Source organism: Uloborus diversus, chromosome 3, assembly GCF_026930045.1.
Source record: "Uloborus diversus isolate 005 chromosome 3, Udiv.v.3.1, whole genome shotgun sequence".
Taxonomy (NCBI): domain Eukaryota; kingdom Metazoa; phylum Arthropoda; class Arachnida; order Araneae; family Uloboridae; genus Uloborus; species Uloborus diversus.
The window spans coordinates 5617277-5640462 of record NC_072733.1 but is presented as its reverse complement, the minus strand read 5'-3'; the positions used below and the strand labels follow the sequence as shown (position 1 = coordinate 5640462).

The 23186-nt window shown below is 33.0% G+C and overlaps 1 protein-coding gene across 1 annotated transcript in view; it reads left to right on the top strand.

The window, feature by feature from the left end:
* The window catches only part of LOC129218153 (WD repeat-containing protein 17-like), a 151601-nt gene that overhangs the window by 79615 nt on the left and 48800 nt on the right, over window positions 1-23186 (top strand). The window contains 6 exon segments of the mRNA XM_054852368.1: window positions 13973-14061; window positions 15940-16015; window positions 16204-16406; window positions 17162-17311; window positions 21871-22007; window positions 22998-23117. Coding sequence (XP_054708343.1) covers window positions 13973-14061; window positions 15940-16015; window positions 16204-16406; window positions 17162-17311; window positions 21871-22007; window positions 22998-23117 — 775 coding nt within the window.

Here is a 23186-nt window from a genome sequence, read left to right as displayed (position 1 = left end):
GCAACGAATGCCGTATGATGGTAAGTGGCATTTCCAAACACAATTTCTAAGTTTACTTTACCTTCAATCTCGATCTTGTCACCTGTCACAGTTTGGAGGGTAACGCAGGGCGGCGTCCATAGAATGTTGAGTCCAAATTGACGAGCCACATCTGTTCTAATGATTGTAACATTGGCTCCAGTGTCAATAATCAGTTCGCAGGGAAACCCGTTTACGTATGCGTAAACAAACAGTCCATTACTGCCGCCACTCGTCGATGAAATCTGGAAAACTTTAAGATGGGGCTCATTCCAATTTGGCGACCTCCGCCCCGCGAGATTGCCATGGCTTAGTTTTCCTGGACCTGGGAGGGAGAGGTGCTCTTCCCTCTGGTTTCTTGGCGAGCTTCACAGTTTCTTCGTAAGTGACCCTCGCCGCCACATTTCCAGCACTTAAGTGATTGTCCATTTTGGTACTTGGGAGCCGAAGTCCTTTTGAGGATTCCTGCAATTTCTTTTATTTGCTTTTCCAGTTCAGCAAAGCGTGACGAAACCGGATCAGGCTCATCAGTTTTCACGCCGCGGATTGAATGGCGATCCTTGCGGGTTGCTTGCTGGGCGGCCTCCAACTTCATCGCATACACAACAGCAGAACTCAGGTCTTTGACATCCGCCATCCGTAGAGCTTTCTGGATTTCCGGATCTCGAATCCCGTCGATGTAGTAGTTGAGTGCCAGGTTGTCTCGAACATCCGCAGGACAGTCGCAAAAAGCAAGATGAGACAGTCTCTCGACGTCCGCCGCTAGCTCTTGCAGGGTTTCCCCGGTTTTCTGGAAACGGGACTTCAACTGGAGTCGGCTGAAATCTTTTTGGCACTTCTCACCGAAGCGAAGCTCCAACGCAGATGTGAGGGCGGCGAAATCCAGGCGCTGGCTGTCCGGAAGGGTCTGAAGAATGTCCGCTGCGTCACCTCTCAGGGATGCTGCAAGATGACAGGCCTTGGTAGCAGAGTCCCATCCGTTCGCTTCCGCCACTATCATGAATTGGGTCTTGTATACCTGCCACGAACTTTTCCCATCAAATGTGGCCAGTTTAATGGACGGTCGCGCAACAGATGTGGGAGCGCCAAACTGTACAGAACTGCTTTCCGCGGTCGCCAATCTCCGTTCCATGTCTTTAATTATTTCTTCCTTAAATGAAGTAAATTTCTTGTCTTCTTCTTCCAACTTATTTTCCACATTGGCGATACGCTCTTCCACAGTATCAAATTTTTCTTCCAGAGCATCAACTTTATCTCCCATGGCGGTTAGTTGATTCTCCATCATGGTTTTCATCGACGTTAGGTCACTTTTTATTTCATTTTGACTTGTAGTAATTTTAGCAGTTAAATCACTATTTAACTGTTCTTGGTTAGTCGCCAATTCATTTTTTAATTGTTCTTGGTTAGTCGCCATATCATTTTTTACAGAGTTGATTGCGTCAAGAAGTTGTTTTAATTGTTCATCCATTGCGCGAGTAATCACCATAAAAATAAAGTCCAAATTCAAAAAGTCTTTATGAAAAAAAAATGTCCAAAGTCACACTTACTCCAAGAAAGTCCAGAAGAAGCCCCACGTTGGGCGCCAAATTGTAACGGATTCGGTGCGACTTCCACTTTCTTGAAATGAAGACACAGTTCTTGATAAAAACACAGGAAATTTATTTACACTATGTACAGGAAAGATCTTCAACAACTGCTAAATTATTCATCAGTAATTAAGCAATTATCACACAACACCGTAAACTCAACGTTTACACACGTATTTACTTTCAAATACGAAAACAACACAGCGAAATGCCTCGCTATAAACAGAGCAAATACACACTCAGCACAAATCCGAATCGAAACTCCACTGTTTATCCATCGCTAACGGCTTTTATACACCGAAAAGAATTTTCCGCAACATTCTTACCTCTTCGCGAAATGCGTAGACCGTTATCAAATTTTATCAACGAACAAAAAGGAAATAGAGGGGTTGTATACTTTAGCCATATGTTAAGGGGTTGTATATTCATTACGGGAAACTATTTACAGGTTACGTTACTACAATAATTACTATTTACAGGATTTGTAACAATATCATCCTGAAAGCAAATAACTGAAGGAAAACCTTGCAAAATTTGTTCAATAATAGATTGAAACATTGCGGAAGCGGAAGTAATACCATACTGTAATCTAGTAGGTCTCACTAACCCAAGATGAGTATTAAGTGTCAAAAGTTCCTGAGATGCGTCATCTAATTCAATTTGTTGATATGCATGAGTCAAATCCAACTTAGTAAAAAACTTACCTCCCCGAAGCTTTGCAAATAAATCTTGTTGGGTCGGTAGAGGATATTGATTTGCATCCAACATTTTATTGACACTGACTTTGTAGTCGCCACACAACCTGACTGTTCCATTCTTCTTTGGCACAACAACGAGCGGCGTAGCCCATCTTGAATGCTCCATTAAGAGCTTCAACACAACTTTCACTTTTAAAGGATACTGAAAATATTTCACTCCAGTTTAATTTAAAAATCGACAACCAGTTCTTTCCAAAAAGAGATGCACCATCACCCTTCACAATAACTAGCGGTAATATTTCGCGCTGATTATCGCACTTAACTTCCACGAGAATTTCTCCCACTACTGGAATTTCTTTTCCATTGTAATCTCTCAGTCTAGTAGATGATGTCAAGATTTTAGAATTTGGTAGATTGTTCTTTACCCATACTTCTGATGTAATAGAAACGTCAGAGGCTGTATCTAGTTCCATGTCTAAACTTTTGCCATTAATAGTGACCGGAATTATATATTTCTTATTTCCCGAAACTTGATTTACTGATTTCACAGCATAGAGCGAAAGCTCAGATTCACTTTCCACTACTTCAACCTTTTTAGCTGAAGAACCTCTACTTCTACACATTGGTGAAATATGTCCTATTTTGCCACAACTGTGACATTTAGCATTTTTGTACTTGCACTTAGCAAAATCATGTGTAGCACCACAACGATAACATTTCAAGTTTTTCTTGCCATTAGTATTTGCAGCAGAGTTCATACATGGTTTAGGGTTTTTATTTGCGTTAACGTGTTCAGTCTTACGAACTTTATTCACAGCTGGTGTGAATGTTTTCATATTAGCGGCATCGCTTTCAGCAATTTCAATTGCAACAGCTGTTTCCACTGCATCTGATAGCTTTAAATTTTTTTTCGCGAGAAGTCGCTTTTGTATATTTTCATTACACAATCCACATACGAATCTATCCCTTAACGCTTCGTCCAAAAATGAGCCGAAGTCGCAGGTAGAAGCCAATCTTCTTAATTCCACTAAATAACGAGAAACTGATTCACCAGTCAGTTGATTTCTTCTATGGAATCTGAATCGCTCAGCAATGAGGATTGGAGAAGGCTTGAAATGCTGTTTCAAGATACTTGTTAATTCGTCGTACTTACAATCTCCTGGAGATTTTGGTAGCAGCAAATTTCGAAGAACTTTGTAAGTCTTTATTCCTATTACGGAAATAAAAACAGATACTTTCTTATCTTCGACTACGTCGTTAGCAAGAAAAAAATGTTCCAACTGCTCCACGTACAAATTTATGTCGTCATGTTCCGCTTCGAACTCGTGTAAAGTTCCGATGAAGCCTAACTTGCTCATTTTAACTACGGTGCGTTTTAACCAACTTTTAGAGTTCACTTTTACTCACCTCGTTGCCATTATAATAACTAGTAGAAAATTAATGCAATACTGCGTAAGAGATGAATGGAACAGTGACAAACACAAGATTAAAAAAGAACAAACCTTTATTTGCAAGCACGGAAACTCAACTGATTTAGTGTTGGCGTTGCCAATCAAGAAGTGTAAACTAAACATCACAAATATCGATACGATATAAAATCGATATATTACATATATCCCATCCTCGTCTTTGATGAATCTCCAACTCCTCCCTCTAGCATGACCATTAATATTGTTTTATCTAGCCAAAATGTCAAAATTTTGTAGGGAAAGTACCAAAACATTTTCTGTTTTCTTAACCTGACAAAGAAAAAGGTTCAATTTTAGGCCTTCAAGCTTGAAACATTTCCTTGTGAGACAATTCATTTTACCAATGTGTAATCTAAAATTGTGTTTTCGGAACATCAACATCAAAAAATTTGGTGTGTAAATTTTTATGTACAACAAAAAGCATCTATATGTGCAACCCCTCTCTCCTAAGCAGCATTCAATAAATACAAACTCAAAAAGTTTCAGCTTTTAGTTTCTTCTAATGATAGAAACTAAAAGTTGAAGTATGATTATGCTCTCTGACTGCACATTTTTTTCATAGTTTTAGTATGAATGTTTTGATTCATTTAAATGTAGGAAAAACCGGTTAATATGCTTTGGATTTAAGAAAACTAAAATTATTTATCATACAGTTAAGTACAGTTGAATTTTAAACAAAAATTAAATGAGATTACTTTTAATAAAGTAATATTTCAGTTAAAATTTACTGAAGTCTGAAAAATATTTTAGCATGGTACATCAAGTGGATGGAAAGCTGGTTCAATCCTTTAAACATCCCTCAGCTGTTTATGGATGTGATTGGAATCCAAACAATGAGTAAGTTGCATAGTTGTTTTTCTTTTCCAAGTATAGTCATTTGGTTGCTTTTTCTATTGCATTTATTGAGGATTTCATGTACCTGGTCTATCCCCTCTTCAGTTTTCTGCATGTTTTGCTGATGACACATCTGGAGCTAAAAATACCCATAAAAAATAAATAAATAAATAAATAAAAATTCATGTAAAATAAGCAACATATTAAAATAAGTATGTATTGAAAATTGAAGATTGTTGCGGTGAACTTGAATATTCAGAATATGGGAGAGTGGGGTACAAGGATCACAAAGATGCACTGACAGTATGTAAACAAATGGAGAAGTTCACTGAATGACATAGAGATGGCACTAATGGTGACACTCTTCCCAACAAAGTTTCCTCACCCATCAGCTAAAAGCAAATTAGGGACGCCACATGCTTCTGTAACTGCTGATTAATTTTGGCCATTTTGTTTGTAGACACATTGCAGGTGCGGAATAGTAGTCATTAACTATAGTTACATGCACTGGTAAGAACATTGTCATTGTGAATAAATTGACCATTGCATTTTTCTTCAAACTTGTTGGATTTTTTACAAAAGTATTATGTTTTCAAAATGACTTCATGGGACACATTGATACGTAGATGACGTTGAATCTTCAGACTCGCTCGACACTTTCAGTGACCTTACACTGTTGAGCCGTGTCAGACAAGGTTGATGATGATGATTTTCTTCTGATACAATTCCTGAAAAAGAAGAGTACAGTACACTACATTGGTAAGGTTCAGATGATTGACATGAGTATCTGGTGTCCTATTTACCAAGGAAACCAGAGTCAACTTTTTTTTTTCTCCATTAACTCCAAATGAGGCATCTGTTCATTTATCAGATGTAATATGCAAACTGCCTCCTCCCTTGATTGCAATAAGAACTGAGAGAGCATCTTCTATTGTGCTATTTTCTGTCAGTTTTTCTTCTTATAACGTGGAATGGCTTACGATGGTGACTTTATTATTCAGAACATTATTATTCAATGTTTTACAACTACCATTATTCAAGAGGTATTTTTCTGATTATCTGTTTCTTGCCATTTGTTTACTATTATAATTACTATTATAATTTGTTTACTAATGGCTTACGATGGTGACTTTATTATTCAGAACATTATTATTCAATGTTTTACAACCACCGTTATTCAAGAGGTATTTTTCTGATTATCTGTTCTTGCCATTTGTTTTCTCTCTGCGTATTTTCCTGTCTTCTTATTTTCACATTTTGTAGTCAATGTTATTGCAAAGAAAAATACTTATTATTACTAGTTGATTATGCACAGTTTATTAATCTTCACAACCTCAGAGGTATAATAAATGTTATTTTTGAGTAGCTATGATGAAAGGTTTCTAATAAACAGGTTTATCAAGATTGTTATGCACTTGTTTTTGCTTTTTCATCACTGTGTCAATCAGGGTTGTTATATTGTCCACTTTTTTGTAAAAAGTCCAGGACAGCTGAAGAAATTGGACAAAATGGATGAATTGAAAATCAAATGATTTTCCATATGTTTGATTTTTAAATTTAGTGTTATGATGTAATAAAATCATTATATAATTCTAATACATTACCTACTTTCAGTTAAAATATAATGATTGTACCCTTTTGAGTGCAACTAGTTTTAGATTATACAGGGTGTCCGAAAAGTCCTTGACACATTTAAAAAAATTCATAGAAAACCAACAAATTGCCATATGAATTTGCGGTTTGCACCATAATACTTCACAGGTTCAAGAGTTTTTATGACATCGAAAAGAAAAAAAAATGAAAAGGGGAAAAAAAGAAGAAGAAAAAAGGTATTTCGCAGCCAGAGTATCGATATATGCTATGCTTGTAATTCTTAGTTTAGTAATTTTCATTCCTTTTTGCGTTTTCCCATGTCAACAAAACAATTTAAAAGTAACTTTTAAATTGTTTTTGTCGTAGACTCGAGCACATGAAAAATACATCATGATCTTAAAGAGTTCCTTCCCCTTTTAGATAGCCAAAACTGACCCTAAAGTAGCTAAATCTTGAGTACATAAAGTGCCTTTGACATCCACCTAGCATAACTTTATAGTTTCTGGCTTACGAAATGATATCTCATTCTTTAGAATCCCGGTAAGAGTATTACAGCTAATTTTAACGAATGTCAATGATCATCACACTGTTGTTTCTTAATAGAAAGGTGTTGTTTAAGAAATCTGAGCATGGTTGAGAATATATCATTAAGTTCTTCCATCGTTACCAGATATATATATATATATATATATATTTTTTTTTTTTTTTCAAATTTTGTCCTGGTTCTTTGTCACTGTCATCAAAACCATTGTTTCTTGGGTTGTTTGAAGCTAGAAGCCAAATCATGAGCTTTTGATGAGACATATTGTTATTCCATTTCTTTATAAGCTCGTTTTTTTTTCTTGAACAACTTTATTTTCTCTCCTTTTTTAGTGCTAGTTTTATGTCAGCACCAACCATGGAGCCTGGACGTCCTTTTTCGTACTGAAGAATTCAGAATTTCCTATCCTTTTCATTTTTGATCTCTTTCAAAGCATCTGCTCTCGCAATGTCAGAGAAATGCTCCATAATTTCTGGTCTCTTCCATCAAAACAATCTTTTCTCTTCCCTTTTTTAACCTAAAATTCTTGAAAAAAAATCTAATTAGGCTAATTTATCTATTCAGTGTTCGTTCTTCCAGTAGAAAGTCGTGATATTTTTGCCAGAAAACATAAATTCTTGAAGCAATAATGCTGCACTTCTTGCTTTTTTGTCATTGTAAAAAAGAAAAAGGAAAAACTTTAAAATTTGCCTATTTGATGGTATTTTCACTCCAACAATTTGATTAAAAATGTAATCCAGAAAATCGATATGAAAATATCTTCTTAACTTGCATGAACAGCTACCGGCAGACGTTGGTATTATGTTACAAGCCTAGTTTGATGGTTAGAAAATAAGTAAACAATGCACATTTTGGAAAAATAGTTACCATACAAGGTGAAAATTAACGTTAAAAGGTTATGTTATACTTAGTTAGAAACTGAATAAACAATATACATTTCATAAAAATTGAGTTTCAAATTAGATTTATCTTATCACATGAAAAAATATATGGATTTATTTTGTAATATCAATTCAACATTACCTTTCATAATCCTTTCATAAGTGTTTTCTCACATTCACTCAACAAAAGTAAATAACATATTACAGAAAGCACTGCATGCTAACAAAGTTAATGTAAAACTCAAACTAAATTATATTTCTAATTAATTTTAAATACACTCATAATTTTATGCGTTCTTACAAACATAACTCAGCTAAAACTAAGAGAGAAGCTTTTGGGAGATTATTGTAAACATAGGCGGATTTAGGACTGAGTTCCTGGGGGGGCAGGATTTTTTTTTTAGCAACATTTTTATTGCCCCCCACTCCCATTTTTTTTTTCTGTTTCCTGTGATGCATAAACGCATGCTTTATTTTTTTGTGTGTCGTTTTCATTAATGTGAGTTTTCAAGCTGTCCTTTTTGAATTGACCTTAAGAGAGGGAGCTGGTATCAAGAGAGCGACGCAGGGCTCCCTTTTAAGTGGGAAAAATAGAATATCTCCAATTTTAGAAGGCCGGGGGTTTCTCGCCCGGGGGAAACTTTGTAAAATGGATATAAAGTTCTGCATTTTAAAGCCTTATAAAGATTAATTGGATAACAATAGAAATTGATAACTAGATTATACAGTTGTACAGTATTGTTCAAACTTTGTAAGAAACAGCCATTTCATTCAAGTTTGAAAGAAATAAAAAAATTTGAAAAAAAATAGAACCAACTTCAAAATTGCTCTAAAAAGTGAAAAATAATTTTATTCTTTAAACAACATCGATAATATTTTTAAACATAATTTTTAAAGTTGGCGCAAAAACAAAAAGTAAAATCCAGTGTAACCATAAGCTTCGTTCATATTTTTTTTCAGAAAACATCCAAAGTTAGGAACGAAACATTAATATCGTTACTAAAATATGCTGTTATCAATGCATAATGTATAAGGTAGAGAAGAAATTGGGCCTGCTTAAATTTATAGTTGTAGCTGAGTTATAGTTGTGAATGATTTTGTCTATCTTTTTTGCGCCAACTTCAAAAATTATGTTTAAAAATGTTATTGATGGTGTTTAAAGAATAAAATTATTTTTCACTTTTTAGAGCAATTTTGAAGTCGGTTCTATTTTTTTTTCAAAATTTTTTATTTCAATCCTTTTAGTATAAATATTTCAGAAATAGTAAGAGTTACCATCACCAAACTTCACCTTATTTTTTTCATGAAATAACATACTAAAAAAAAATATATAAACATGACTTAAAACTTTAAGCGATTACTGCTAAAAAAATTACCCTTGTTTCTCTGTGGAATTCATTAGTGCGTTAATTTAATTATAACCATTTAAATATTACGTTTTCCCTAACTAATGTACATTTCACAGCATACAAGTTGTTTGTGATGCAACCCTGTATCTCCTTAATTAATCCAGATCATCTGTTATTGGCATAGTTGATAACGATAAAAACAGTAAACTATAGTTGAGGCAAACTTAACCTGGTAGCATTGTGAAGGCCTAAGCAGATCTTAATCACATCATTATCTCGCTTCGAGGTTAGGTTTGCCACGACTGTAAAGCAATAACACTGAAGAAACTTGATGCTTGCTTCAGAGAAGCCTTCATTCAAAATTATCATTACAATTACTATTAATATTACTGTTGTAGGGCACCAAAACTTTATAACAATGGGTTTTATATTTAATCATTTAATAGGAAAATTACTGTTTTTTGCCCATAACTTTTTTTCTATAGAACAAATATGGTCAAACAAAGTAATGGGACCTAAGTTGAGCCATCCCCTATCCATTAAAAAAAGGATCATCAAAATCGGTTCACTAGGTGAGCTGTGAGTGGACAAACAGAAAAAAAAACATACGTACGGTATGAACTGATAACCGCCTCCTTTTTGAAGTCGGTTAAAAATAAGCTATAGATTTCTCACTACAACAACCTTTTTTTAATTATAAGTAGTGCAGAAAACGAAAAGGAGTAGAGGTAGTGTATCATTTTTTTTCCTGGCTAAACAGATTAACAATATGCAGTAGAAATAATTGGAGCTCACTTTGCTTAGGATTTTCAAAGACTTATCTAATTATTTTCAAGGACTCTAGAATAAATAAAATTATTTAACGCACTTCATTTGTACTTTCCAGTCTCTGATATTTTAGTACTTGATTGTAAATTTTTACAGTCCTGTTCTAACTTTGTGAGAAATAGCTATTTTAAATTTAAAAGAAAAAAGAAACCATAGATTTCTCATGACAACAACTTCTCTTCAGTTGCAAGTGGGGCAGAAAATGAAAAGAAATAGAAGTAGTGTGTATTTGTTTTCGTGATAAACAGATAGACAATATGCAGAAGAAGTAAAATAAAAGCAATCAATACAAAAGAATTTCCAAAATACTGCATTCGAGATTGAATAAATAGCAAGATATGAAACATATGAGTCACAAAAATTTATTTCAAATAATTTGTTACAAACGTGAGAACCATGATTTTTACATTTTAATACAGGATGTGGTAAGGAGCTGAATTTGACATATTTTGGCATTCCTCCCCCTCTACCATTTGTTAGAAATTTTAAAATTTAAGGTTTGTAGCCACACGTTTCCAAATATTCAAGGTTTTCAAGCACTTAAAAATGAAATTAGTTTTTTCAAGAAATTTCCATTTTTTAAGGAACGAATCATGAATTTTTTTTGGGAGTTAGGAACCCATTTCAAAGCAGGGGCCCTAAGCAATAGCTTGTTTATCCTATAAGCAAATTCGGCCCTGTTTGTAATTCACTCTTTCCTGAAAATTTTTGCTTGATTTTTTGTAATTTTTACGAAAATTAGTCAGTTTTTACCGTTAAAGGATTTTTACGATTTTACCAATCTTTGTTAGGTTTTTATAGACATTTATAAAATTTCAGCAAATTTTTCCAAAACTTTTGATGACTCAATTATTTAGATTTCAATAATGACATGGACTGACTCACTTAGATTTAGATGATTATGACTTACCTTACTTTTTAAACAGTATTTATAAAGTAAGTAAAATTATACTCTCCTTCTAAGTAAAAATATTCATTTAATCAGAATACTCAGATAACTGAAATTTATTCAGTTTGCGGTAGTATTTATTTTTTCCCTCTCTCTCTTAAAAAGAGAGAGAGAGAAAAAAACTGTTTTTTGGAATTTCTCAAAAGACGAATTAATCTACTAAAAACATAAATAAAATGCACAAATATACTTGAAATGTGGACACAAATCATAACGAGTAGATCGTTCTGTTAGCGCGAGTGGGGGGGGGGGGGTTCCCCTTTGCTTTAGGTTCTAATTTGTTAAATTAATCGTGAATTATTATAAGTGTTGCAGCTTAATGTATAGCTCGTTTAGCCTATATTTTCATTCATATACTTGCCTAAATGGTTCTCAGTCCAAAATAGTGAATTTAGACACATTTTCAGCACCCCAGTGACAGCTGTGCTATTTGTATTTAATTTTCGTCCCCCCCCCCCATTTTCTTTTCTCCCATCAGAAAAAGACATCCGCTTTTCTCTTCGTTTTCATTAAACTATTCAAAAAAGAAAAAGTCATGATTTTTTGTTTTAAGATTTTGGAATATGTGTTGTTACTATATAAAGTCCTCCCAAAACTGGGGGCATTGCCTCGTATGCCCCCCTATAAATCCACCCATGCCCTTCTAAGCTATTCAAAAAAGAAAAAATAATAATATATATATATTTTTTAATTTTTGGAAGATGTGTTTTTACTACATGAAGTCCTCCCAAAACTGGGGGGCATTGCCCCCCTCTGCCCCCCCATAAATCCGCCCATGATTGTAAAAATGATTGCAAAAACGTCGTGAGTTGAGAGCGTCGTCTTGGCGAGAAAGCTTCGACGCTTGAAAAGGAACCAAATAAATGCAGTAAAGCTATACAAAGTCACAGGAAAAAGCATTTTGAATAAAATAACACTTGTGACAGGAAATAAGAACATCAAACATCCAGATCTGCTGGAAATTTGTTTTTAAACTTGAAAAAAGATGAAAAAAATGTCTTTTCTGTGAAAATTCTATAATTTCTTGCTATTTGAGGCACCCTTTAAACTTTTCCGATTGAGGTAATATTTTGCACACGTCTTTCTTTTTTGTCAATTGGAACAAAAAAGGGGGTTTGGAACAGGGGCGCTACCAAAAAATATTTTTAGGGGGGGGGCACAATTTTTTTTTCACAACACTCGATCAGCGCTCTCTCTTTCTTTACATATATTAATTCTTAAACTATTCATATTTTTAAGATCATTCAAGGAAAGAAAAAAAAGAACATGTTAAAATGGCATGAAATCACTTAAAAATACAACAAAATAATCAATAAAATCACTTACACTTGATGAGTCCTAAATATCCACGTTGCATATGTACAGGGTACACTTATAAAATTGTCTTATTGTCTACAATACAAAGTTTAACCGTCGTTGTTTCTTGGTTAGTTCTTCAATCACTGCATCTGGTTCTACAACTATATCTTTGTTGATACAAAGCTGTGCTTGTCCATTTAAGCGTTCTTGCATCATTGTGCTTCTTAAATAGGACTTGAAATGACGCAATGTTGAAAACAACCGCTCTGAGGTAGCAGAAGAAATAGGCAGTGTTATGAACAAGCGAAGCAGTGTGTTGATTTCTGGAAAAATGTCCTGGTTGACTCCAAAAGAGCATCGTGTGCGGTAGTTGGTTTACTTTCTGAATTTTGCCACTTTAACATCCACCTTGAGAATTCCCCTCGAATCACACATTGTGGACCAACATCGTTTTTATAATACTCTATCGCATCCGAGAGAGCTTCAAAAGAGGTTTTAGAAACATTGGCTGGGATCAATCCTTGTATTCGGATGCTAAACATTACGTAACTTATGTAAACTGCATGTTTTTATGGATATGTTAATGTCATACAAATTAGAAAAAAATTCTCATTACGGTTGTGGGCATTTGGCACAGCTTACATGAAGAGGCTGTAATGAGTAAGGGAGTAGATAGCATTAAAAGGGTCACTGGATCTTCACTGAGGTCTAATAAATTTATTATGACTAGCCTAGCTTGACCCCTTATAATAACTTGTACACTTATTTTTCCATTCCCTAAATGTAGCACTTGACATTTCCCAACATTAACAGCCATGCCTCATTTATCAGCCCACTCTGTAATATGATCTAGATCCTCTTGCAGCTGATTTGCTTGTTCTTCATTTTCTACAATCCCCATATCTTTGACATCATCAGCAAAACAATTCATGTTCCCAGAAATATTTTCATGAATATCGTTCAGAAAAACAATGAACAAAACATGCCCTAACACTGATCCCTGAGGAACCCCACTTAAAATCTCACTCCATTTAGAATAATTTCCCGTTACAACTACCCTTGGTTTCCTTCCGGTCAGCCAGTTTTTTACTCAAAAAAAAAAATCCCTCCTACTCTTATTATTTATCTAATTTTATATATGCTATTTTGATAATAAAATAGTGCTTGAATGGAAAGAATTTATATAATATCTATCTATTGTTTTTAAACTTTGATTTTTGAACTAAGAACTTTCAATTTACTGAATAAGTGGACAAAATGATATTTTGTCCAGGGCAGTTTTTTCCAGGTTTTTCCTGGGTGGACAAAATAGAGCAACCCTGAAATCAATGTACCACGCCTTGTATCAAACTGCCAAAGGGTCTGTATCAGTGTGCCCCGTACATGGGGCACATTGATACAGTTGACTTTTTTCAAAAAAAACCCAAAATGGTGTAATTAGCTTTTGGCTAAATTGGTTCAATTTTTTTCCCAAGATATTAGGAATCATATCCAAGAGGTTAGCAACAAAAATGTACGAAAATACATGTCTGACTAAATATGTCTGGCTTTTAAAAAAAAGGGTATGAATGTGCCCACGTCCCCCTACGTATGGACAGTGTTATGCAAAAAAATGGATCAACCCACCAATTGTACTTTTGAGTAATTTGAGGTCAAAGTTGAACCCCTTTTTGATGATCAGAAACACATTGTTACACATTTTCAAGATTATTATCATGCACAAATGGATCAAATTGGTAAAAAGATGAGGCAAAAAAACTAAAGCTTATTGTTTACTTTCTTTACAAGCTTACATCTTTTGTATTGAAAAGATGTAACTCTGATGCAATTTTTTGAAATATTTATGCATTTTAAGGTTTTATTATATTTTACGTTTCATCACAAAGTTATTTCTTTATTTATTTTTCATGCCATGTATTTTCCGCAGAAATATTGTTGCAACTGCTTGTGAAGATAGCTTTGTTAGAGTGTACTATGTCGGCAGTGGTACAGACCAGCCATTAAAAGTTTTATCAGGTATGTTTTTTTCTTTGCTATATATACACACATTTATTTTTTCTCCCTCTCTGTTGGCAATGTATTATTTCCTAACCCAAATACATGCTGATTTTCATTATTAAGCAATTATTCTATGCTATCAATAGGTAGTATCAGGGCTGCCAAGAGAATATTTCAGACAGATCAGAAATTAGGGTTTCAGAATTGGAATAGTGTAGACCAGGGGTGTCCAACCTCCGGCCTGCAGGCCAATTCCAGCTCGCGAGCAGATTTTTCCCGGACTGCAGAAAGCTTACAAACTATTTTTTTTTAATTAATACAGTCAACTCTCAATAATTCAAAGTCCTAAGGAACCAGCTAAAACGTTTGAGTTATTAGTAGTTCGAGTTATGCGAAGTTTCCACAAGAGTTTGGGACACAATGAAAACTTCAAAATAAAGGAATTTTTGAGTTATAAGCTTTGAGTTGTAAGCTTCCAGTAATCAAGATCCGACTGCATAAATTTAATAATACATTTTCTTTTAAGCAGTTAAAAAGGAAACTAAGGCCTGAAGATCTCAAAAACTAAAACTGAGCATAGACCTAGCCAGAGAGGGGCACAATTTTTGGAACTTCACTTAAAATATTTCTGGGGGAGAGCCAATTCTTGCCTTTCTCTAATGATTTAACGAAAAATAGCTTAAAGTGGTGTTGCTGGGATTTTAATTTCAAACGATTTCTGAGGAGAGCCACCATCCTCTTTCTGAATGTCTCAACATACAATGAAGCACCCTTTATAGGTTTTTTAAGGGACTGTATGAAAAAGAATAAAAATGAAAAACATATAGATATAGGTTAGTGTGTATTCAACTTTGCAGGGACCAATTCAAAAAACGTATGTTTGATTTAAAAATATTAATGGTGCTTCACTGTGTATAGTTCAAAATTGCATTTTTTTTCATGTTTAAAAACTCAAACAATAGAATGTTGTCATGAGACAGGCAGACCTGTCATTACCAATTTTTTCAAAAGGGTCACAGGGTGTGTACTCAATGCAATTTTTATTAAAAGATAACAAAAACCATGCCCACTTACATGTAAAAACATTTATTTTTCAAAGCTAGAGAATGGGGCAATTGACTTCCCTGGCCCCCTAAATGTGAGACCTGGATACAAGAACTGGTATCTGATAACATTATAAAGGAAAAAGTTAGTGACAAAAAGTCCATGTTGATAAAACAGCGCAACATAACTGATTTTTTGGTGTAACTGTCTTAAACATTGTCCAAATGCCCTAAAGATTTGTATTTTGTAAAATGATTTATTTTGATGAAATTTTTTTTACTGTAAAAAAATCCTATCATAAAGTATCTTTTTCATCATTGCAAATGGATTTCTGGCATAAATAACAATGGTCAAATTCTCTGTATGAGGGGTTTTTTACTAGCCAAAATGCTGTTAATTTGAAATTTGGAAATTTCTGATATTTGAAATAGTTTAAATCCAGTTGATTTTTGAATTAAGACTGATTTTTCATGTGTTTTCATTTAGAATCCAAATTCTATAGAGCTATTGCTTGTTGCAGCAAAGTGATTCACAATAACATTATTTTTAATTATCAGTAATGTTGATTTCATGAGAGAAAGAGGTCTTAATATGACAGAATGATCAAAATTATTTTAGCTGAGTAATTTTATTTCAAGAAATTCATATAACTTATGAAGTTTCATAACTTCTGTCTGTTTTTGATTGGAAAACTTTCTATCTCTTTCTCTAATTTCTTTGAAGTTGGTAATATGTATATATATATGTACCTTCTGAAATGTAAAATAGCTTTTGAAAAATAAATTCTGCAAAACAACTTTATTTTGAAAATTTGCAACATTTAATTTTTCTCACTTCATTTTTAATTTTTAGGTCATTGTGGAAAAGTATTTCGTGTAAAATGGTCTCCTTTGAAAGATGGAATTTTATGTAGCACATCTGATGATTGGTAAAATTTTCATGTGTTTTAGTTATTTAGATGCGTTATATTTTTCGTACTCTCTTTGGATGCAAGGTTTTTTTTCTTTTTTTTCTTTTTCTTTTTCTTTTTTTTTTTTTTTTTAAAGAATTAATCACAAATGAATTCTTCTTGCAATGTCTGTTTCATGTGATTTCAGACAAAATGTGTGTTCACAGCTCTGTTCGGGTGTGGCATTATGCCCAGGGCATTGCAGTAAGAATCCTTGAAGGACATACAAGTTATACTAGAGGAATCCTTTGGTGCCCTGAGCTTCCAAATATCATTATATCAGGGAGCTGGGATTCATCCATTAGAGTATGGGATCTAAGTGACGGAGCATGCCTTGATGTTATTGAAGATCATGGAGCTGATGTGTATGGTAATATACCAATTTATTTGAAGTCCTTCATATCAATAATTAGGTTTTTATGCTTCTTAGACTAAACTGTGTTAAGTATTTTTTCCTCAGTAATTTTTTTTATATGTTTATTGTTCAAAAATTGAAATTGAAATAGTAAACTCATTAAAAATATGTTAATAGTTTAGCAAGAAACATTATTTTTAACATATCCATTGAATTAACTGGTTTCTGTTTTGGAAAATAGCATTTGTATTGTGTATAGTTCAGCAGCTTAAAAATTGTAACTTTCATTATGCCATGAACCTTCAAATTACGTACTTTAAAACTGTCTTTTTTTTCTATTTATATGTTTTCTGAAATTGTGAAGTTTATCTTCATTTTCTTTTGTGAGAGTTGTGTATTCAACATTTATTTTCATAATAACTCTATCATTATGTGTGAAGTATTTTTTCTTTAAATAATTCGATTTTAAAAAAGCAAATGTCTTACTGAAAAAAATTAATAATCTTAAGTTTTTTGCTAATTTTGAACAGAAATTCTTTCCCTTACAATTTTGATGACAAATCAAAATTTTGCAGTAAGCACTAAGATATTTTTTCAGTAGCTGCTCAAATTTATAAAATTGCTTAACTAAATTTTTGATGTTTCTTACAACACAGCAATATTTTATAAAAAATAATGTAATTTTTCATTTTGATTCATATGAATATCCTTTACGATTACATTTTGTTTGAAGCCTTCTATTTAGTTGTCTTCTCTTATCTAAATTTTAGGTCTTGCATGCCATCCAAAACGACCTTTTGTACTTGCCAGTACATCAAGGGATTCAACTGTTCGTTTATGGTCTGTTTTACCTTTAGTTTCTTCAATATATCTGAAAATATTAGCATCAAAACCTTCATCAGAAATATTTTGTCCTTCAGGTAACTATTTTTTTTTCCCCAGAAAGAAAAAAATAATTTTTTGCTTAACTTTTGTTATTATAAATCACAAGAGGATGGAAAAAAAATTCTGATGTCAAGCAATGCTGATTCTGTTTCTTCATACATAAGTTATTTATTTTTTGGAATAAGCGCCGCAGCGCATACAAGAAAAACAGCCAAAAAATTGTTGGTTTGGCGAGTATAACGGGTGTGGCGGATACAGTGTTTTTTTCTTTTTTTCTAGTAAAAAAAAAATCCAAGTTTTTAAAAAATGTTAAAAATGCACCACATTGTACTGCTGCCAGCAAGTACCTCAACATACCGATCAACATAAAAAAAGTACATCAGTCACGTCGAAGTGTGTGTTTCAAAACTTTTTTTTTAACATTGAAAAACCCTTTTCAATATTTGCAATTTTCTCTATTTTGCCTTTGATTTCTATATAAGTAAGAATATTACTATATAAACTCTTTCAACTATGATTAATTGATTTCAAGCATCGAAATAACCAGTTAAAAAGTTTTAAAATCAAGTCGGTGAAAAAACATACAACGACATAGTTCTTTGTGTGAAGAACATTGTCCGTCATTGCTCGATATTTAAACGTTGAACTATGTCGTTTCTACGTCAACCGATATTTTTGGGCTCCTTGGACAAGAGATTTTGACATTGGTGCAGCATTGAGGAGAAGGGTCCACATCCCTCGCTCTGGATAACGAGCCAATGTCTCGTCCCAAAGTGAGAAAATTATGTTAACAGTATAAAGTATACAAAGTTACGTTAATTAAAACAATATTTCTTGAAATTTGCATTTCTCATTCCAGCTTTTTGTTCTACTAATAGTGCTTTTACATTGTTTAATTTTGGGTGCAGCGCTTTATGGCAGGTGCAGCGCATACATTAAAAAAATTGCCTTGAAAATATATTACGATGCGGCACTTACTCCCGAAAATACGATAGTTTTCCCTTTAGAGATCAGAAAAGTAAATCTAATATAAAATGACTGAAGATGTTTAAAATTTTTAAAAAGTTTGTGTGAACATTTAAGTAATTCATGTCACATTAGAAAAATGTTTCTAAATTCATTGATATATAAAGACAAATTTATAATAAATACATTTTAGCACTTATCTTTGTATAAATAAAATACAAACTCCAAATTTGTATAACCGGGGTAAGCTCGGAAACTACCTGACCGATTTCGTTTAAATTTTAAATTTGTCTTGGTTAGTGCTGGGAAAGTTTATAGACTGTTTCAAAAAACTTCGGAGAGTGGTTCTTTTATCGTACAAAATGTATTTTTTTGGAACCAAAAATAGATTTTTCTGTAGGAAATAACTATCTAATTATAAAGATTTTGGTTTCATTGGAAAGAGCAGAAAAAATAAATTTTTGAATATTTTCTACCTACGGTAAAAAAGAAGCGATTAATTAACAATTTTTCGACATTTACATTGATACCATTTTGCTCAAATGTGAAGAATTGTTTTTAGATGAATGTAATATGAGGCTCAGCTTAAGCAAGCCAAACGGTTCTAAATGATTAAGCTCAAGAATAAAATCAAAAGTTAGAGATGAATGGAATTCATTTATTCAACGGAAATTAACTTTTTATTTTATTACCCTGGTTATATCTTTTAAACCCTGTGTTTTGTTTCATATGTAACTAGCTGACCTGGAAGACCTTGTTTTGCCACATAAATTATCCCCCCCCCCCCAACTCACCATTAATACGCCACAGTATATATATTTATTTAAATATAATGCATATTTAAATTCGGAAAAGTATTGAAGTATTTGAAATCTTTGAAATTTCAGTTTTGTTTAGAGGTATTTCTGACCTCATGGAGGGAGAGGGGGCTATAGCCTCCTCAAATAGAAGTTAAATATATATGGCTTGTTTAATTTGAAAATTATAACTTTCAGATTTAAAAAAATATTATTGCAAAAAAACTTGTTTCCGCCAAGCATTTCCGTTCCATTGCATATCACAATTTAATCTGTTTTAAGCTTTGACCAAAGGGAGAATGGGAGGGGCTAGTCTCCTAGCCCCCCCCCCCCCTCACCATCTATTAATATGCCACTATATATTGTAGTTATGTTTCAATGTAATGCATTTTTAAATTCACAAATGTATTGCAGTATTAAAAGTCTCAGAAATTTCGATTTTTATCTAGTGTAAGTTTGGACCTCAAGGGGAAGGCTATATCCCCCTTAGCCCCCTTCCCCTTGGATCCACCACTGGTGGTGAGGATTTCAAGTAAATTTTAATCTCATCAGCGACTTTTGAATGTAGAATGACAGAAATGTTTGTCTGAAATAACTTGAAGAGAGTAACAGAATGCCTCTGTTACCTTTTGATGTACACTGTGTCTTTTTCATTTTGAATATTCAGTGGCAGCTTAAATGCTGAATGAGCTGTTCTGCATCCATCCAGTAAAGTTACTGCAATGCCAAATGATGCAACGGATAATGCGATGTCATCATTATTATCATATTTCGGCAAGAATTGACAAAATGAGAAATGTTTTGCTAGTTTCACATGGTGCATCCCCCCTCCCCCCTAAAAAAATGCTCCTTGACTTGCCGAAACTGCCAGAGGTATAATCGGAATATCACTATCCAGATTTTTTTTTCTTTTTTTGACACTTTTTTTTTTCAAAATTGGCAATAAAAAAATGCCTATAACCCCGAAGTTTCACCCTTCCGTTCTTTAATCGTGAATTTCCCTACTATCAAAATACCCCTGGAAAAGAACCAAAGAGTGAAATTGAAAATCATTGCAAAAGCCTTGCTTACATTATTCAAACATATTATTTGTTAACTAATAGCAGATATCAACAAATAAAAATTTTAAATCTTTGAGAGTTTTTCAATGTTTTGCCAAAGCGTTTCATCATTTTGACACTTGGCAGCCAAAAAATTCTAGATAGAGACACACTAATTATCTATCGGTATGATATATACATTACGACCTATTCTCATACCTGCCAAATACACCTAAAAAATTTCATAAAGAACGGTCGAGCCGTTTGGGAGGGGTTGAAACAAAACACTGTGACATGACATAAAGAATCAAAGAACAAAACTGGAAACCATTGCAAAAGCCTTCCTTAAATTAGTTTCAAACAGTTCATTTGTTACAAGTAGAAAATGTCAATAAATAAAATTTTTAATCATTGAGAGTCCGAAGCACCATCTAGTAGGGCCGTGTTCCGATATTTTGCCAGAGCGTCATGAAAAAAATTCTAAAAAGGGACTTCCTAACTACCTAGCGATATGAAATATACTTTATGTTCTGTCCTCATACCTACCAAATACACATAAAAAATTTCATAAAAATCAGTCGAGCCGTTTCAGAGGAGTTCAATAACTAACACTGTGACAGGAGATTTTTATATATTAGATGTGTATTTAACATTGTTCAACATCAAAAAAATGACCATTTTAAAACTTTTTTTTTTCACATTTACTAAGGTATTCAATTTACATTTAAAAGGACTTTAAAAACATAGCGAAAATAGAATGTTGAATGTTAGTTTTCAAATTTTTAATTTTGAAAGTGTTTGCAAAAAGAAAATGTTCTTATTATCCACATAACATTATATCAGATGTTCAAAACAAAATTTGTTGGAGTTTTTGTTGTTGTTGCTTTTATTTTTATGGTGCATTGATTTCTTTGTCTCTTTTTTTTTTCAAATAATCTTCTGTACTTGCATTAAAATCCAATACTTGAGAAAACTAAGAAATAATATGTTCTTAACTGGTTATGAAACTTAAGCACTTCAGGGCAATCTGTGTACCATACTTCATGAGTATAAAGTGATAAATTTGTCTGGGTGCCAAAATATATGCATGAAGTAACCATTGCTTTGTGTGGATGTCTGGATATCTTTACTAATAATAAAGCTGAAAGTCTGTCTGGATTTCTGTGACGTGCACAGCGCCTAGACCGTTCGGACGATTTTCATGAAATTTGGCACAAGGTTAGTTTGTAGCATAGGGGTGTGCAAAGTAAATTACCAAATTATCTTAACGTGGAACTGTAACATGGGCATGCAAATGAACATAGCCAATTGGCGAGAAATTCATTATCCATTATTTGTAACTATGTATACATGAGAACCAAATGGACTTTTTATTTTCTTCTATAGGCAAAGCCGTGCGGGTACCACTAGTTGAAAATAAAAATAGAATGAATAATTGTTTGGAGTAGTTTTGCATCTGAGAGAAATAAAAAGAAGAAATTTTTTAGTAAAAGTGCAGAATATTTTAATTCGTTGATTCTTTTGATTTTCATTCCACCATCTACTCCCTGTCCTTGCTGTTTCCCTTGCTATTCCCAAAGCAGCAAATGTGAATGATTTTACAATTAAGATTTTACATTTATATGGGGGTATGAGAGTCCTCCCCCCCCCCCTAGAAATGCCTGTTGGCTGTAACTTTTCATCAATTTGTGCTTCGTTTGCTTTCATAATTCATTTTGTTCATAATTTTACCTAATAAATTTCTGACCATTTGCTATGTGTCTAACATTCAGTAAATACATTTATTTCCAGCTATTCAGTCAGAAGATTTTGATGAAACTCCTGGTCTTTATGGGTCTCAATCAAAGTATATAAAGGCAATTTTCTCAATTGATACTGTTGATAATTTGAAAAAATGGCGAGAAATATCAGCATTATTTTGTGTGAGTGTGTTTACATAGTTTTCAAACACAACCAAAAAATCATAACATGAAAACTGTTCAAGTAGCATTAATAATTGCAGACATATGGTTTCAAGTTACTAGTTTCATTCCCTTTTAATTACATTTTAAAAAAATAATCATTATGCAAAATTAAAAAGGAAATCCAATGAACTCAAAACTTTAGGAAATGTATACATTTACTAAAGATATCTCTGTATGTACTTCATATCTATGTCTCAGAGCCACACTAGCGTAAGTCCAAACGTTATGACATTCCGGTTATTAGTGCATTGTGTGTAGAGTCCTATTCCGCATTGAGCCATGTGAACTTAATTCTAAAAAAAAATCCTTTGTAATTTTTACCAGTGTTAAAAAAGCTTGCCTGACCATCCTTTGCATGCGCCAGACAATTTTTTTCCCTCTCTCCTGTAAAGTACTGATTGCACGACTTAAGTTGTTCTGACTCTGAATTACAGATTTTATGTATAGAAATAGGTTGTTTAATATATCCTTTCTTATGAATCTTTTTAATGAAGTTCAAGACCAGGAAAATCATTTATTTCACTTCAACAAAACTTTCTTATACCAGCATTATGACCCGTCCCCTCCTCCCCTCCCTTTTTTTCCAAAAACCATATCTAAAAATTTCAGAACAGGAGAGTACAATCAAAATTTATTTGAAAAGGTATCCAAAACAATTGCATTAGAATTAGAGAACAGTATGAATGATAAATAATATGAATACACTATAGTGTAAGTTTACTTTTTAAAATTAATGAAATAAAAGGGTTTGATAGATTAAATATCTGACTTTTATTTTTTCCAAATGTTGCAGTGAATTTTGTGTAAGGAACTACATGTAATGATAGTTGAGATTTTTTTTAAACCCTTGTAAATATCATAATTGCACATTTTAAAGAACATTTTTGTGAGTAATTTGAATATGTTTATTATTTGAACAATTTTATATCAATCGTGTCTTGAACTGTTTTTCAGCCTCCATCCGATACCGCAAATTTGTGGGATTTGATTCATGTTTTAAATGAAAGAGAAGTAGATTATTCAAGTTACAAACTCAACATTGTTCATAATAAACACATCATAAAGTTAACCACAGTAAGTGTAGTTTTTATGTACTGTGTTTTGTTAGAAAATGTAAAGTGCTAATAGAATATTTTGAAACAA